Genomic DNA, 17,448 nt, shown 5'->3' with positions numbered 1-17,448 from the left:
TTTTGGAGAATTTCAAGAGATGTCGTTTTTGGTAGATTTTGACAAAAGTGGGAAGGCTATACCCTTCCCACTTTTTCATTTTTGGCCAAATTTCAAATTTTGCTTAAAATACATGATTTAGATTCAGAATTGAATGAAAATCACGGAAATCCAGTTTATTTTTCTATTGGTTTTATAATTTTTCATTTACATTTTAAAAACCATGAATGAAGTTGGTGCGCTAACAGAATTGTTTTCGTTAATTTTTTAAACGGCTAGTCTAAAGAGAAAACCAATGACTAAATCGAAATCAGCGTTCAATTTCGATTATACCGTCTGATTTTTGGAGAATTTCAAGAGATGTCATTTTTGGCCGATTTTGACAAAAGTGGAAAGGCGGGATGAAGGCGTTGATGATCAGCGCACGCCTCATAGGACATGTATACGGAGTCTGTTTTGCCGGAAGAGCAAACGGTTTCCGAGATATTATGGGAAATTGGCGACCAGGCCGTACCCTATCGGGAACTTCCTGAACGGAGTGAGGGCCCCTAGTAGAAAAATAAACCTGATTTCCGTGATTTTCATTCAATTTCCCGATAGGGATTCTATCAAAACTCGCATTTCCCAACCCCCTGATACAGGCACCCCTACCCTTCTACAACGACCGGTGGATCGACCGACACTTTTTCTGAGACTTTACCCCAGAGATGGCGCTAATGGCGCGGCGATTTCAGGGGTGTCTACACTAATCTTTCGTTCGTTTTTTTATTTTAGATGCTGTGCCGCTGAGATTGGTCTCCTTTTGTAGAGGAAATAACGCAGCAGCTCCCGGTCGAGTCCCCGTTTTCATCGGCTGAATGGCAAAGGAGTGCGGAGCAGTTTAGTCGGCCCATTCGAGTCGATTTCAGGGTCTCGTACGTATCTTTTATACGTTTTCTTATTTTAGATGCTGTGGCGCAAAACTTGACGTCATGTTGTAGAGGAGATAACGCGGAGATTAACGAAGGGGTCATGTAAATTATCGGCTCAACGATAAAAGAACACGGAGCAATCTAAGAGCGACTCGAAGTTTTGGGAGATTTTTTTTCAGAGAGATGGCGCGTCGGTCATGAAGATAGGGAAAAATCAGGCCGCGAAGTTGTTTTCAAGGCGGGGCTTTGTGCGTCGCCTGGCAACGGACTGGTTTTTCCACAGGCCGTGTGAGGCTGTCAACATGGTCGCACTACATATGTATTAAGGTAACACCTATTGCACCTCACACAGCGTTGCCAAACTATATCAATTTTTCATTTTTTCTTATTTTTTATTTTTTTCCCCCCTAACTCTGATTAAGATACTTATTATAATTTAAAATCCGGATGGAGCTTCTTTCTTTTTTATTTGTTTGTTTCCAAAAGGTAATTTACTACCGCTAGATGACGTTTAACTTGATACTAGTTCGTCCAGTTTGAACGTTTCTTAAACAAACTGTTTGCCCATCGATATAACTAACTTGCTCTACTTGATTACTCACAGCCTCAGTCGTCAGTTTTTCCGGAAGAGCAAATGGTTTCCGGGTTTCTGTGTGGCGAATTGACGTCCAGGCTGTACCCTATCGGGAACTTCCTGAACGGAGTGAGGGCCCCTAGTGGAGTGAGGGCCCCTAGTATGTTTCAATTGCACTGTACTACAATGCCAGAAATATTTTGAAAAGAACTATGAAACTATTACCAGTATTACCTGAATGGTTGCTACCAACGATTCACTTTTGAGAAGGGCTACCAAATGTTATTTCTCCCTCATGAGGTTTGAGGCTTCAACCTTGCTTCAACCTGGGTTTCTTCTGATTGGGATGGAGTCATGGAGATGCATTTCATCACCTAAATTCAAAACAATAAACGCCTACGTAATTACGACTTCGAGCGCTAGATGGCCACGAGCAAAAAGAAAAAGATGGAATGGATAAATTATTATTAGTTTTTTTATCGTGGCGAAACCGATTGCCCTAGGTTTATTTTATCGGGCTTATTTTTTTATCCGGAAAAAATTCCAATTGTTATCACCAGAATATGCTGCCATCTGGCGGCCAATAAAAGCACGAGATTACTGGGCAAAAAAAAAGAAATCTTTATGAAATAAATATTTTGAACATAAAATCCGCATTTCTTGATGCCTTGTTAGACCAGATGGGAAATCAACAAAAATAGTTAATGCTATCGGACAGATATTGTCTCTACGGGACGTAATCAAGAGGAATTGATTTCCGGCGACGGAGGTTTCGCTTCCTCTCTTGAAAACTAAAGGTTAACGTTCCAACGATACTTCGCACCTCCCGAGGGTTGTTGGCGTCGCCTCATTCGTCCACATGTTATTTTTACTGATTAGCCAGAGTCAACGGCTCCGATAAGGAGCGAAAGGCGACGGATGTTCATCTTTTTTTTTTTTCTTTGCTTTTCTCTTTCATCTTTGCTCATCTATTTGGGAAAGACAAGTCCGCTGGGCGCCATAGGGCACCTAGTCAGGCCGACGCCCAAAATTTTCTCGGCTTTTTCTAAATATAGGAACGCTTTCTCGACATTCAAAATAAAGAAGCGCTGATAATAGGAGCAGTATAAAGGTAGATACCATGAAATGAGGAACGGCCCAAGAATAAGGCAACAATTCTGACAAGCGCATCTCCTGATTGGCGAATGATTACATTCATCGATCGCCGAGTGTCAAGGGAACTTCGGAAATGCATACTCACCGGGAGCATAACCACGACCACCACCCTAAATTATGATTCATCAAATTACTATGAATATACTAGTTATACCACTCACTACTGTCGACAATCAGTCATCGATTAAAAGAGGGGAAGAAGATATTTCTGAAGAAATAAGAAGGATGAAATGAAGAATGAATTATTCAAAAGATTACAGAAATGTAGGGAAGGAAGAAGAAGCACAGAAATCTGGTTATTCAACATGGAGCGAAAGTTTTTCTTTTTGATTGGAGACGCGTTTAAATATAGCTGACGGGTACGATCCTCTTTTGGAAGAAACCATTCACGACGTGCGTGACTGACAAACAGACAATCGGTCAAGGTTTTGAACAGACGCCGCCCTGCTGCTGCCAGCCCGTCACCTCGCTTTTAAACGTATCTATATGGTATTGGTCATAAATACAATATGCATGATGGTCGTGGTCTTTTCCTTTTTTTTTCAAGGGTAAAAAACTGTATCCACGTGTCGAAAAATATTGAATGTTTACAGATAAAAAGAGAATGCCATTTCCTTGATGGTTGGCAACCGGCAGTTCATCCTCAACTGTCAGAGTCCGGTTTGCTTTTTCCTTTATCCTTGTCTTTTGTGGCGTGACAAATTTACCAGTCACGTTATCATGGTTGGCGTGTTGACTGGCTGGATGTGTATCAACCTCGTTTCTTGTTTAAATATGCCATTCCCTTTTTTCTTAAAACAACGTTCTTCCAAAAAAGATGAATCCTCCTATATGTTGATAGGCGTTCGAGCGTGTGGGGACACGTCGAACTGTAGAAAATTCCGGCCGGAATTGTCACCCGGGGAGTCGTATATAACGGGATCTACTTGGCTCCTCGTTATAGTGAAATCTCTTACATGTCTTAAGTTGATGAGGAACAGACGAGTTTTTTGGCGCCATGCTTGCGTGACATGTTTGTGCTCCCGGTTGCGCTCTGATTATGCAAATTCGACCAACAAGGAAGAAGACAGGAATGACGCAGTTGGCGAAACGAGAGAACCTTATTCCACCGCTCCAAGGCCGCGTCTAGGCAGAGATTCAACATAGACGAATGTGAGTAAAATTACTTGGGATTTCAAAAAAGGCAATGATATCACTAACAGGACATTGACGGCTAACGAACCGCCATCGATCTCACGTCTGTTTTTTGTTTTTTTTGTTTTTTTGTTTTTTGTTTTTTTAACTTTCTCCATGACATCAAATGGTGAGTCATTTTTCCATGTCAAAATATGTTGGTAGGCTAACCAAAGGAAGTCTTTGAGGTTATAAATAAAAAGAGGACATGGCTAATGTACGGAATTCTGTGCGTATACGTTCCAAGAATAAGAATGAACGCTTCTCGACGTAACGAAATCACTTGCGCCGCTTGTGCGAGATGTCAGGCCCTTTTTTTGGGAGGTCCAATCAGTAGCCATAGTAGACGACTTGATTCAATCTACTTGTATATTTTTGGTTTTGGAGATGTACACACGAGCCTTATTCATTCGATGCGTCACACCACCAGAAAAATCCAAAAATATTAAAGAAAAGAAGAAAAAATTCTCGTTTTTCTTTTTCTGTAAGGACAAATTTTTTTTTATTTATATTTTGTTTTCATTTCAAAAAAGGTAAAAGGGCAGGGAGGAAACAAAGTTCAAAAAAAAAAAAAAAAAGGGAAAAAAAATTCAATATAAAAAAAAACGAGCAAAGACAGCACTCATGTTTTATGTCTTTTCAGCGCCGGCTGATAGATTGCCAAAGTGAGGAGGGCGACACAACGGAGAATTGAAGAAAGAAATGATGCTGTAAAAGCAACATGAACAGATGCTGAACAAAAAAGAGAGAAAAACACACGCACAAAAATGCTGAAAACGTCGCAAGATTTTTCGGTTTTTTAAAACTTGATATACATCATCCGACAGAAAAGGTGTTTTCAAATTTTTTGTTATCTGCTTATCGATCTATTGCATATGAGGACAAACTGTTGAAAAAAATACAATAAGAAAAAAAAATACAATGAAATATAATTCTCCTGATTTTGATGGTGATTAAAAAGAAGAAAGCTTTTTTTTTCCCGCAAGATATTGGAGAGCCATTCGTTATGTTTATACACGCGAAAAGAATTCGATTTGACAGAATTAGGCGACAATATCCCGTGCAGTGTTTCCAACAGAAACAGAAACAAAAGGAAAAGAGAAAGAGATAATATGATAATAATTAAGCAGTGAGTGGTTATACTGAATATTACTTTAAAATGATTGGCACAACAAAACTGAAAGGGAGGTAGGGAAGAAAAAAAATGGTGCCGGTGAATTATGATGTAAATAGTTGGCGAGTCCCGCCTCTCACCTTAAAAAATGAAAAATATCTTCTGTAATGAATCATCAGGATTAATAGAAGAGTGCATTTCTGTGTTACTTTTTTTTTCTTCTTTTCTTTCCCTTCGGAGTTGATTAATTTGAGTCAAAATATACGGAATGCGATCAGGGTAAAAAAAAAAATTCAAATAATAATTCATGGTGAAATAATTAGTCGTGGCGGTAACAACGATGCACTATACATAATACGCTGATTCGCTTTTTGCTGTGTTTCTTTTTCATCAATATTATCAAGATATCTTTAAAAAAATTTCAAAATAATCAACTTGGGTTTAGACAAAAAAAATGAGAAGCTTGGATTTTGCGGGAGCATAAAATAAAGGAAAAAAAAATCAAATGAAATAAAATAAATGAATGGCGGGATAGTTTTTTTTCCTCGTGTTAAATTAAGCGTAAAATTCACGACTGTTTTTATTGTACGGATTCGAGTTGGGTGAATTGCGCTTGGGCTCGTCGAGAACGTAAGAGCCTTCGTCCTTCTTGCGCATGCGGTAGACGATGAACATGACGAGCAAAATGGCGCAGAGCAGACCTACAACGGCTCCACCGATCACGGCTGTAAACAAACGTAGAAAACATTCACGATTATCAGACTTAACGAAACGGATCAGAAGAGGTCGAGTGGAGGAGCATCAAGAACAACGGCGGCGGCACATTCACACGATAGACATTCCCAAATGTATTGGCGCTTGTCTGCCTGTGCGATAGGCCATATGGCCGCACCACCCAAAGAAAAGGGAGGGCAAGTCTGTTAAAAATCTAAAATCAAAAGAAACCGACGCGGAAATCCCTCGATGATAGAAAAACTAGCAAATGGTGGCAACAACTGGCCAGATTACACTAGGGACTCGACCAGCAGCCCTCCCTTAAAGAATAAAAGAAAAACCCGACGAAGAAAACAACAACAAAAAAAAGGGGGGCGCGCACACACACAAACAAAAAGATATGAAAGAAACAAAAAAAAAAAAAAAAAAAAAAGGTACGAAGAATAGGGGCCGCCTTATCTGTTTTGTGTTTAATAAACTTACCGGCGAGTATTCCAGGCTGAGCGAAGAATGAAGCCTGACGCTCATCTGGCTTGTGATCGAGAATCTGAACATCATTATTGCCTCGGTTGCCATCCGGAGAGCCCTGAGATGGATCCACGGGCCTTGGCGATGGTGTTGTCATCGGCTCGGCCGGAAGCTGGTTCTCATCTCGACCACCGGACGGTGGTGGAGACGAAGGAGCCTGGGTAGTCTCCTTTGGCGCCTTGGTCGGAGAGGTGGGTGGTGCGACAACCACCACTTCGGGCTTCTTTTCGGGCTTCATCGTTGTTTTTGGCACCGGTTCCGTAATGACCGAACCGAGGTCGATGCCAGCGTTAACATCCTCATCTGTCGCAGTATCATCATAGTCTTCTTCGTCTTCTTCGTTCTCCTCATCGACGTTTGATCCAGTTCCAGCACCCGATCCGCCGGAACCATCAAAATTATCATCGTCTTCGTCATCGTCTACGGTGGCTGACGACGGAGGTTTACCCATCGACGGCGATGCCGCAACGGGACTCACTTTGGGTGGTACCACCACGTCATCCTTGTAGTCGACGTTGATACCCGTCGTCATGTTTTTGTTACTGCTGCCCATGTTTGTGGTGGTGGCAGCCATAGTTCCGGCGTCCTTGGCCTTTTTGGCTGCCTCTACCGGCGCAGGGTTGTCGTCGTATTCCTCCACTTCTTCTTCTTCTTCTTCCTCCTCCTCTTCTTCCTCTTCTTCTTCGTCTTCCACCCCGAGGGCTGAAACAATAAACCATTCAAGATGTTCATATCGAAACTTATTTTCAAGAGGGAGAGAGGGAGAAAATGAAACACACATCGTAGTAGGCTGAAACAACAAGAGCTAGCTCATCCGATATTTTTCTTACCCGGTTTCAAGGGACCTAATCCGGAAGCTTCATCCGCCAGCTGAATATCGTCGTCACCTTCATCGTCAATGTACAAATCGTCCAGAGCTTTTAGATTGAGCCCACTCACTTGCTGCTGCAATATTACAAGAAGATTAAATGTCATTATATAATTCATTTGCATTTTAAAAGCTCCACAACAGGAATTTCAAATTGGGGCATGAAAAAAAGATGACGACAGATCCACACAAGACGAAAATAAATTCAAATGAATAAATCATCGACTAATCCTTGACTAAAGCTTCTTTCTTCATTTGTTTTCTTTTTATTGTCGTTTTTTTTTCTTTTTGGCAAGGAAAAATCCTTGAGACCTCCATTGGCCTAGATTACTAGAAAAGGACGTTCGTTCGTGTAACTTCAGGTTAAGCGAGAGCTTATGTTCGACCGAGGTCATTTAATGCAAATTTGGGTCTTTTCTTCCCTTATTCGAGAAAAACAGATTTTCACTATATCTGCTATAATGAATTTTGTCTATATTTTTCTAGACTGTTGTTATTACTTTTTAAAACTGCTGGGGATTGGAGCGCACAGGAATGTCTTGATTTGAACATCAGACGCCATATTTTCCTGAGCGGCTCATGGGAGTCCCTCTCAATGGTGTTGATGCTAATGTCATCAACGGACCCGGGAACAAACACAAACAACTTAACCGAAATGTTTTAAATACACAGAAAAACAAAAAGTAGAAAAAATATGGCAATAGCATTTACACAAAGTATTATTTCTACGGCGTAATTGCTCGAATGAAAACGTTCAAAAAATTGTAGGCCACAACAGCATGTGTGATATCAAGATGTGGGCGTGCATCTTCATGAGAGTCCAGATGTGTGAAAAGATCAATAAAAAGTGATGGCATTTCTTACCTTGGCAACCGATGTTGCACTGTTGATGCTACTGCTAACTGAACTTGCAGCCAAAAGAGCGATGAAAATCGCCATATGTATTCTAGGATTCATTTTTTCTTGTTTCCTGAGAGTGTGTGTTTGCCTTAAGTGTGAGAGGGTGGAGAGATTTTTATTTTTTTTTAAGAGCCGGATATCCGTTACTAAAGTTTCTTCCAAGATTCGTGTTATTTAAATACAAAACTCGAGAACGTTTTAGAATAAATTAGGATTGGTATTCCTTAATGTCCGTTTTTCTAATTTTCTAGTCACAGACGGTGATGCTCAGGTCAGGCTGTGCATTTTTTCTTTCTTCACACTTCTTCTCTCACACAGGCGCTCACACAACCACACACTGAAAGAAATGAATCAATGACGACGTAGATTCGGGACGGAATGCAATATCAACAGAACAAAGAGCGTGCTGCCGTAATTGGCTAAATTGCGAGATGCACTTCTCGATGTAACCAAAGGCCGAAAAGGATTAAAAGATCCAAACTCACGCCCAGCTATCTCAAACACACCAGCTGACGGTCGCCATTGAAATTCAACTGAACTAGATTGTCCTTGGGTTTCTTTGTGTCGCTCCGCCATTCGCTCTCCCCTGCCATCTGTCGGCAACTTTCTAGCTCCCCCCACTTTCACATGAACCATGAAACAGGAACGAAGGAGGAAGGACTTGTTCTGGCTTCTGGGAATAAGAAAACTACAGGGATGAACAAAAACCACTTTGCGGAAAAAGGGAAAGAAAAATTAATCTCATTATTTCCTCATCATGTCGAGAAAAATGAATGACTCAATTTGGGTCAGGGATTCAGCGCTTAAAATATCTTCATGTCGACTGCGCCGTGGTTGGTTTTGGCGATCCGTCATGGAATTTTTGTGGACAAAAAGACCAGACAAACTCACATGTACTGGTGAAGTCATTTTCCGTCGGGTGTTAAAAACCTAGAAGGTCCTCGATACTAGTATAGTCACAGGAACACAAAAACTAAGAAAATATCCGAGGGGAAAATTAATGTTTGTTGTTTCTCCCTCCTTCTAACACTCCTTTCTTTTTACGATCGTGGGTTTGCCTTTCCGGGCCCAATAACACCCATTGTTTTCCGGAGAGACTGCGCGGGTGTTCATGAAATTCCTAAGGTTACAACTTCTTTTCTCAAAACAAAATGAAAGGGTTCCAAAAAATTCTTGAGCGATATACCACTGTTAGAGAGGCAGTTTTCTCATTTCATCTGTTTTTATTTTTTTTTTTTTTTATTTTCTCCAAAGTCCAAACTTCAACTTCAAGTCTCCAAAGTCGAAACTCTCCATCTCTCAAACTCCGACTGCAGGCCTCCGCCTCCTGGCTCCTGCTCTGCTCTGTTCGCCTGCAGCACACATTCTTCTGAAATGAGAAGAGGCTTCTTACTTGGCCGAGGGATACCATCCAACGAATTGTCACAATTATACTCACAAATCATAACTTGAAAATACTTTGACTTCAGAAGCCGGGAAATGGCGCTTGTTTCAGTAAACAATCCCAGTAATAATGAACTGGTATTAGCCACGTCGGGTCAAGTGGCTCTGCAGCAGGTTTGATTTATTAATATTTCTCCTAAAACTTTGCAAAGATCTGTTATGTGTTATGAAATTAACCTTAATGTTTTAACCACATGCTTCTCAGCAACAGGAAGCATGTTTTGTTGTGAATGATGCAAACCAATAGTAACATTTAGGTTTGTATATCTAGGGTCCAGCAAGAACATCAAGCCTCATGGCACCCATTATGCTTCTTGCAGGACATCCAGGAGATATCTTTAGTTTGAAATTCCATCCTGATGGTCAGTTTTTGGTTTCCGCTGGGTTTGATAGACAAATATGTAAGTGTCACAGGGAATTTTTATGAGTTTTTCCTACTGAAAACTAACCTTTTCTGTTAAATAGTTTTATGGAATGTATATGGAGAGTGTGAAAATTTTGCTGTTCTTTCTGGTCACACTGGAGCAATAATGGATCTCCAGCTGTCCACCGATGGTGATACCATTTACACTGCTAGCACTGACAAAACAATATGTTTGTGGGACACCAGAACTGGAGCCAAGATAAAAAAATTAAAAGGTATAATTTTGATATGTTTTTTACTCAATGGGTAATTGTATTTGAATATTACTAGGTCATTCTTCATTTGTCAATGCTATCCATCCTGCCCGAAGGGGGCCTCCTTTGCTCTGCAGTGCCTCAGATGATTGCAATATCAAAGTCTGGGATCCAAGGAAAAGAACAGAGACAGTATCTTTGGACAATTCTTACCAAGTAGCCTCAGTCACCTTTAATGACACTGCTGAACAAGTCATTTCTGCAGGAATCGACAACGACGTTAAGGTAAGAATCATCCTCAGACAAGTTTTACACCCAAAGATAATTATTTTAGCAGATACATGCCACTCGTTCTGGCACGGATTATCTTTTATCCCGTCATGGGTTTTCGTTTGCGATATCTATCATTATATTTGAGCTTGGAAAGTAGAACAGTCCTTCGTGGGTGGTGTAAAAAACTTCTACTCATCTTGTCCTTGAGCTAATTATCTTTGATTTGTGGACAGATGGTAAATCATACAAGTTTTTTTTTTTATAGGTATGGGATCTCAGGAAAAACGCTCTTCTATACTCGTTGAAGGGCCATTCAGACACCGTGACTGGCTTAGCTTTAAGCCCTGATGGATCTTACGTACTGTCAAACTCAATGGACAACTCTTTACGAGTTTGGGACATTAGACCTTTCGCTCCTCAAGAGCGTTGTATCAAAATGATGGTTGGTCATGCTCACAATTTTGAAAAGGTAAGAAATTATTATTATTTTTTTTTTTTCATTATTTGAGGAATATTTTCTAAATTTTTCTTACAATTTTAGAACTTGCTTCGTTGCTCTTGGTCGCCCGATGGAAACAAAATTTCCGCTGGCTCTGCAGACCGATTTGTTTATATTTGGGATACAACATCACGACGTATTATTTATAAATTGCCTGGTCACAACGGAAGCGTCAACGATGTAGTTTTTCATCCTAAGGAGCCAATTGGTATTTTTACACATTCCAAATTTCATCCAACATCAAACTAATTTCCGTATTTGACACTCGTAGTTGCCTCTGGTGCCAGTGACAAGCTCATCTACCTGGGAGAAATTGAACCGTGAATGAAGAGGGTATTTTTTTTTTCCAACTACAAAAATGGCAAGAATCAGCGACAAATAAACAAAACATTCTTTTACGCATATGCAAATGCCTTTAACGTGTTTTGGCATTAAAGAAAGTGGAATGCATTTGGAAATGCCAGTCAAGGGTGAACGAACAGAAGCTAATATAACTAGTACAGTGTTATTGTTCAGCGGCATCGCCATTGCGACAATCAAAGTATCCAAAGTTTCACCAACAGGATTCTGGAATGTGCTTTAGAGAATCTAGAGCATTTAGCGGACGATCCCCACGCAGCGGACTACGAAAGAGCGTTGCTTGTTGAGCTGTTACATTGCAATGACGTAATATCAACTCCGCATACCATGCTAGCGAGAAAAAACAGAAGCCAATCGTTAACTGAAGAACAATGGCGGCGCTGTTCCACATTAAAGAGTGAAGCGCGCGTCCAATTGCAAACAAAAGATGGGCTTATTTGGCAAAAGCAGGGTGTTGTTTGCCAAGTTTTGGTATGGGTGTTTGTTGACGATCGGAGAGTTTGGAATCCGTCCGATGGACTCTAGTACTTACACTACCTTTACGATGCCGACACAGCATGAAACGAGAAAGCTTCACGACATCCCATGACTCTTAAACGTGTTGGAAAGTGAACCTTTCGCAGCCAACAGGAACGAGCAGCATTCGACATAGTGAATATAACAAGACGGATCGACGGAGATGGAAACAGGTGGCGATCCATCGGTCTGTCGTGTTGCTCAAAAGTTTGGGCAACAAGTTGGCATTGAACAGACAACCATAACGTTGATATCAACAAGGATGAGCTTTGAAGTCTTGTGTAACACTTTCAAGACGTTAAAGGTGAGTGAAAAATAGAACAGAAAACTTACGTGGCTGGCGAAGATTTACCACCGTTCCTTGCACATGCGGAGGCATCGCTGAACCAATACCTGTTCATTTTAAATGGCACTCACATTTATTGACACACTCTAGTCAAGAAGAGATCTCATTCAATAAAGTTAAAACGATTCATAGAGTGGAAGAATACATGGAATTAAAAAGTCTGGAGAAAGGCAGCGAAGGGACTCATATTACCTGATTGATTGATTTTAGCTGCATGAGATTCACCTTCTGCTATAGAAGTCATAACTTTTTTTTTTTACGGTCATTAAAAAGAAACGGTTGTCATGTTCGAGTACGGCGAAATAAAATAAAAAGTCGAAAATAGGAAAAAAGTAAAACTGAATAGACAGGTCAGAGTAAAATGGATTTGATCGTTATGATATATCATCATCATTGACAACCGTTTCTTGCTTTGAACGCGACCGACGGCTGTCTGATTTCCTAGATCGATCGGACCGATTGGAATTTTTGGAGCTTAGCAGGCAATCTAATTCGATTTCGTTGCCGTCGTGTCGTTCAGATTGAGAGCGACGGTTACGTTCGACGCGATGTCGCCTGTCGTAGGAACGTTTTGGGCGCTCGTCCGAATCGATAGCAGCTGCATTTGCCGCTTCAACTGCCGCTTTGTGATCCTCCTCTCGCAACTTTTCGAGAAGACGGGCGATGGAGGAACGGTCTAATTCAATAGCTTCTACGCCACGTGAACGGGCCTTCCTATTCCTGTTAGACCTGGAACTGAAATCACTTATCAAAATTACTTTTTTATTTTAATCAAGAAGAAAAAATAAGGAAACAATAATTACCTGCCCTTTGAACCATTGAGCTGCCTATCATCGGATTTCTTTTCAGACTGATTTTTTATGGGGAGTAAATAATCGAGCAATGATTGGGACGGTGAGCTTAGACCATGCAAGCTTGCCGATACATGCCCCGACAAGTCTGAAGAGCTTCCATTAGGCGAGCCATCAGCTTGCCCGCGCTCTCTGTGGCACTTTGAGCTCGAGACATTGGTCGTAATCGTTGTCGACGGTTTCGGTAACGATTTACGGACGACTGGCGAAGTGGATGCAGAGGATGACGGTGATGATGAAGAAGATGAAGTCACCTGTGTTCCTTTCGATACGGACTGCGTTGTTGGTTTAGCAATCTTGAGAGAAATGGGTCGAAGCGTCGATAAACTGGGCGATGTCTGTGTGGCCACGTTCCACGCGACGGTAGTTTGGGTCGATTGTGTGACGGGCGCTGCAGTAATTTTGCACGATTCGCCATTATCGATGTCACTGTCGTCGCTACTTCCATCGCCTGGCAAGTTGAGCGAAAAGCGTTCAATTCTTTCCAGATCTACTTGCGATGATTGCCGCTTGTCATTGGTTTGAATCTGAACAACAGTCGCTCCGGTTGCACCGAGAGGGAGCAATTGATTCTTGCGTTTCGTAATAGCTGGCAAGATTTGCGATCCCTTTGAGCTGGCCAATGAAGTGATGCTGCCCCGTCGATTCCTGAGCGCTAGTTTTGTAATAGCTGGCAAGATTTGCGATCCTTTTGAACTGGCTTGAGATGTAATGCTACCCCGACGTCTCAGCGCCATTTTTCGTCCACCACGAAGCATGTTATTACGTTTTCGGCCGCCATGGCGGAAGTGCAATCTTGTCAGTCGCTCCAAATCCGTTGTTTGTTGAGAGTGCACCGAATATTGTGAATCAAATGAATGGCGACGAGACTGACTGGCTCTCGATTCGACAGAAATACGACGAACGGCGCTCATGCTTATTTCCGAATCCAGTGAATTGCGTCGCAGGCCAAACGCACCAGCCGCGCCAACGATAGCTCCACGCCGCGTGACGAATTTCGGAATAGCAGCAGCCCATGCAGAACTGACGTCGTTGGAAGCGGCGCTATTGAGGTCAAGGTTGCCGAACCCAACTGGATCATCATGGGTGCTGTGTATACTGATGGACATCCGGCCCATGTGATTTAGATCCCTACGCTTTGCAAATGCTTGGGCAATAATTTTGTGTTTGCGAATGCGTACACGTTCATCCAGCGGTCTCTTATCGAACGTCCTGAAAATAACATTCATGTTTACACACAACCAAAATCCCTAAAAGTAAACAACAAATGTATATCTTTGCTACGAATCAAATGTCTGTCGGAGCTTAAGATAAGCCATCACACGAAAATCGGAGATTTGATTCTTACATGAATCATCAGCCATTCTATTTTGACGCAGTACCTTCGATACCATCTCCGCCAAGCAAGGACGGAAGCTTTCGTCCAAACCCACGATGAAACGGCTACTCCAGCTCCAAAGACGGCAATCAGATGGACTTGGGTGATGGTCATACTTGGTCGAGATTCTAATTCACAGTCATCGGCTAGGCCTTGGTTCTGGATTCTAGACGTGTTTTGATTCGCCAAGCAACTGCAATGATTGAAAAAGATGTAAAGCATTTGATTCTAATGCATTTGCGTTTTATCGCTCATTAATAATGCATCAGACAAAAGGAGAAATAATTAAACGAAGGCCCCGTTTAAAATATGTCAACTCTGTGATATAGAAGCAAGAATGACTTCTTGGCGATCAATACATTACTCGCTAAATTCCACTAATGCGTCGGAAACCGTAGGCGGATTAGTTTCAATGTAGACATTTCACAAACGCTTTCATTTTCTTGTAAACTGTCTTTGCAATGTAGGGAAAAAGAGCAGTTTTCAACCACCAGGAACTTAGTAATAGGAAAGCAAAATTTAATCTAATGATCTCACACCCATTTCCTCACGAAAAGGTATAACAGTAACTGTGATTGCACAACCCTAGGTGTTGCAATGATACCACCATAAATAAATGTTACAGAGAAAGAAGGGCTAGGAGCAGACGTCTTCCCTTTACTGCCGTTCTTCCTATGTGTAAGTCATTGTGTTCAAGCTCGTTAAATTTTACATTTCGCTATAAAAGGCAAGGCACTTATGTTCTGCCTTTCATTAAAAAAGAAATACTGTACAGTCTTATTCTATTACTTTTTTTTTTTTATTCTTACTCCGCGTAGTACTTTTCGCAGAAAAATAATTTATGTCTAATTAAAACTAGCTTCGGATAAGACCTATTGGTTATAATTAGATCCAATCTAATTCAGAATTTTTAAGGTTTTAATATCAAAATTACTTACACCATGTAGGATCGAAATGAAGTTTTCCATTGGCTTCTTCTTTCAAACTCATAAATGTGGCAAACGAAGGTCAGTACCACGGAACCAATGATGGAAATGGAGAATGAGGCGAGGCGGACGATGGTATTGCGTAATTTCGAATTAGCAGAAGCAGAGATGGAGGCAGCACTGCCCAGCTTAAGGCGAATCAGGATAAGGAGGCCACGGTAGAGGAAAACATGACCAACGAAAAGCAGAATTAACACAGGGGCCAGTACAAAGCCAGATCGTACTACATTGCTGTTGGCCACAAAACAAATTCCATGTGGACTCTGTGCTTCAACCTGCATTAAAAGAAATAGGGAGAGAACAAATTGTAATAAAGCCTTTAAAGAATGTCACATTTAGATGATTGCCAAACCTGAGCTAGCGCCATGCACGTGATTGTAAGAACTAGCGGAATCGACCAGGAAACCAAGTGGAAGTAAGCCGCTTTTGAGCTGACTTTTTCACGGATTTTACCTAAACACCATTTCAAAAATGCCATTTAGTTGTCTTCAATATTTTCCAGTTGGGAAATTAGGAAGGCTTTGAAAAACAAAAACAAAAACAAAAAAACAAAAACTCTACCAAGGGCTTGGAAGCTGACGAACCACGAATAGGCTAGCATGACAAACCAAACACAAGCGGCCATGAGAAAGTAATAGATTAAGATGAATATAACAACACAAGACAGTGTTTCTCCACCACTGAAACGAAAACAAAAATTTACCAAACGAAATCATAAAGCATAAAATCAACTAAGGTAGTATTACAAAATAATGCTTGAGATGAGTTAACATTGTACCTTGGTTCGGATACACGGGCTGTGCCATCTTTTCTGCAAATGATATCTTGCCTTGCACTTGGAATATACTGAGCAATCCAGCCAATACAAGCCGCAGCAAAGCAAACGTTCATGTAAAAAATGATAACGGCTGGATAGCGTGAAGCGGAGCGCCAATCAATGAGGAAAGTAAACTGCACATGTAATGATCAAAGCAATTGGTTTAAACGACAGTAACCGAATTAACGCGTTCATCATCTTACCACAGCGAACAAATTGGTGGTGAGACACATGGCGACAAGGGTCTGTGTGAATCGCTGAACCTGTTCGTGCTCTTCTTTTGTGAAAAGAGGAGAATTGCAAGGAAGCCCGCACCCATCGACACCTTCAACATAGGCCAGACTATTGTCTGTTTCTACCAAAGGCGATTGACACTTTGGAGTAATGTTGAACTTCAATTCTCTCACCTCATTCTTCAACAGAAAATAAGTCTTAGTGTCAATGAAAGGAACCCAATGCTAATTTGAAACAGACCTTACAACCTGAAGGGAATTTCTCAGTGTCTTCACATCTCATGAAATCTGGCCAGCCTCCCCTTTGTTCTAGCTCCACAATTCGACAAGGATTCCGTATAACTTTGCACATTTCCTGTTTAGAAAACAATCATTTTATGTTGTGTTTGCACAATATTGAACTATTTCTCTTTATACCTGAGAGGGAAGTTCCACTGTGCCATTTTCACACCTGGGCATGTAGAGTGCACATAAAAAAGGCTGAATCACAGCCCAGCACTTAGGGACACTTTTCAGATTCTGCCAAAACATAAGTTTATCCTGTGAGGGAAAAAGAAACACAAAATGTAGTAATGTAGTTGCAGAAGAATATGCTAGTAATGTTGTCAAACCTGAACATCATCTTGGGTATGTGAATCAGTAACCAGTTCCAGAGATGTTTGCGAATAAGGTAATTTTGTTGTCAAGCAAATGTTAGTTTTGATAGGCTGACATTTTGCTGTTTTCCGACAAAAGTCCTGCCCTTCAGGCCTCCTAAGATCACTTGTTAAGGCATGCCTTAGGTAAGGCTGTTCAATCCTTGGCCTAGAGCCTGAGCTTGATGGTATGTCATTTAGAACTATTCCTCCCTCAGTGCTACTAGATTTTGGTCTTGCAACAGCTATGTCGATCGACAGAAGAAAGGCTACGACTACCAGCTTCATTTTTCCACTCGCCATTGAAGGTCAATATTCTTCACCACTCAACAAAAAAAGCAGCAACGATTGCATCATTTGCAGTTATTAAAGTTGCATTTCTTCAGCAACGAGCACACAAAATCTTGATATTTTTAGCTAATCCAACATGACTGACATTTTCAAGGAACCTTTAAAGCTTACACTGGTACTCTTGGCATTGAAAAGACGCAACAAGGGACCAAGGACACCTCACTTGTTTTTAAAAGACCACACACATCGATACTACTACGGGTAAAGTAGCCCTTTCTGACAATCA

General features: G+C 41.2%; 3 protein-coding genes across 7 annotated transcripts; 1 reads left to right on the top strand and 2 right to left on the bottom strand.

The window, feature by feature from the left end:
* Nucleotides 1–2,836: 2,836 nt before the first annotated feature.
* LOC116925695 (syndecan) lies at nucleotides 2,837–8,460 on the bottom strand. 3 transcript variants are annotated; one of them, XM_045178881.1, is made up of 4 exons: nucleotides 7,881–8,460; nucleotides 6,979–7,093; nucleotides 6,104–6,850; nucleotides 2,837–3,744 (listed from the first exon to the last, which is right to left on the bottom strand). In XM_045178881.1, exons 1-4 carry the CDS (start codon nucleotides 7,971–7,973, stop codon nucleotides 3,581–3,583), a joined length of 1,119 nt encoding a protein of 372 aa, XP_045034816.1. In that variant the 5' UTR covers nucleotides 7,974–8,460; the 3' UTR covers nucleotides 2,837–3,580. The 3 variants fall into 3 exon arrangements, with proteins under 3 accessions (XP_045034816.1, XP_045034814.1, XP_032788311.1); XM_045178879.1 differs by lacking the exon at nucleotides 2,837–3,744 and adding an exon at nucleotides 4,148–5,631 and having other exon boundaries at nucleotides 6,979–7,090; XM_032932420.2 differs by lacking the exon at nucleotides 2,837–3,744 and adding an exon at nucleotides 4,148–5,631 and having other exon boundaries at nucleotides 7,881–8,459.
* Nucleotides 8,461–9,309: 849 nt separating this feature from the next.
* LOC116925696 (U5 small nuclear ribonucleoprotein 40 kDa protein) lies at nucleotides 9,310–11,153 on the top strand. Its single transcript, XM_032932422.2, has 7 exons — nucleotides 9,310–9,473; nucleotides 9,631–9,760; nucleotides 9,825–9,998; nucleotides 10,054–10,262; nucleotides 10,516–10,719; nucleotides 10,792–10,957; nucleotides 11,021–11,153. The coding sequence occupies exons 1-7, from the start codon at nucleotides 9,396–9,398 to the stop codon at nucleotides 11,071–11,073; spliced, it is 1,014 nt and encodes a 337-aa protein (XP_032788313.2). The 5' UTR covers nucleotides 9,310–9,395; the 3' UTR covers nucleotides 11,074–11,153.
* Nucleotides 11,154–12,025: 872 nt separating this feature from the next.
* Nucleotides 12,026–17,404, bottom strand: LOC116923775 (smoothened homolog). 3 transcript variants are annotated; one of them, XM_045178869.1, is made up of 11 exons: nucleotides 16,848–17,404; nucleotides 16,654–16,776; nucleotides 16,478–16,591; nucleotides 16,207–16,416; nucleotides 15,965–16,137; nucleotides 15,748–15,866; nucleotides 15,539–15,639; nucleotides 15,139–15,461; nucleotides 14,205–14,393; nucleotides 12,775–14,034; nucleotides 12,026–12,715 (listed from the first exon to the last, which is right to left on the bottom strand). In XM_045178869.1, the coding sequence occupies exons 1-11, from the start codon at nucleotides 17,172–17,174 to the stop codon at nucleotides 12,346–12,348; spliced, it is 3,309 nt and encodes a 1,102-aa protein (XP_045034804.1). In that variant the 5' UTR covers nucleotides 17,175–17,404; the 3' UTR covers nucleotides 12,026–12,345. The 3 variants fall into 3 exon arrangements, with proteins under 3 accessions (XP_045034804.1, XP_045034809.1, XP_045034810.1); XM_045178874.1 differs by having other exon boundaries at nucleotides 12,026–12,706; XM_045178875.1 differs by having other exon boundaries at nucleotides 12,026–12,700.
* Nucleotides 17,405–17,448: the final 44 nt, after the last annotated feature.

The sequence above is a fragment of the Daphnia magna genome, linkage group LG1 (assembly GCF_020631705.1).
Source record: "Daphnia magna isolate NIES linkage group LG1, ASM2063170v1.1, whole genome shotgun sequence".
In the NCBI taxonomy this organism is placed as follows: Eukaryota; Metazoa; Arthropoda; class Branchiopoda; order Diplostraca; family Daphniidae; genus Daphnia; species Daphnia magna.
Note: the sequence above shows the minus strand (reverse complement) of the source record. Positions and strands in the feature narration are given on the sequence as shown.

Bases quoted from the DNA above. Each gene is read 5' to 3' on its own strand.
- LOC116925695 (XM_032932420.2), bottom strand. From the start codon at position 7,973: ATGAATCCTAGAATACATATGGCGATTTTCATCGCTCTTTTGGCTGCA. The intron at 7,094-7,880 runs GTAAGAAATGCC...GTAATATTGCAG, and splicing joins GTGCAACATCGGTTGCCAAG to CAGCAAGTGAGTGGGCTCAA. The intron at 6,851-6,978 runs GTAAGAAAAATA...TTATTGTTTCAG, and splicing joins ATTAGGTCCCTTGAAACCGG to CCCTCGGGGTGGAAGACGAA.
- LOC116925696 (XM_032932422.2), top strand. From the start codon at position 9,396: ATGGCGCTTGTTTCAGTAAACAATCCCAGTAATAATGAACTGGTATTA. The intron at 9,761-9,824 runs GTAAGTGTCACA...TCTGTTAAATAG, and splicing joins TGGGTTTGATAGACAAATAT to TTTTATGGAATGTATATGGA. The intron at 10,958-11,020 runs GTATTTTTACAC...TGACACTCGTAG, and splicing joins TCATCCTAAGGAGCCAATTG to TTGCCTCTGGTGCCAGTGAC.
- LOC116923775 (XM_045178869.1), bottom strand. From the start codon at position 17,174: ATGGCGAGTGGAAAAATGAAGCTGGTAGTCGTAGCCTTTCTTCTGTCG. The intron at 15,462-15,538 runs GTTTGGCAATCA...CTTTTAATGCAG, and splicing joins CGTGCATGGCGCTAGCTCAG to GTTGAAGCACAGAGTCCACA. The intron at 12,716-12,774 runs GTAATTATTGTT...AATTTTGATAAG, and splicing joins CTCAATGGTTCAAAGGGCAG to TGATTTCAGTTCCAGGTCTA.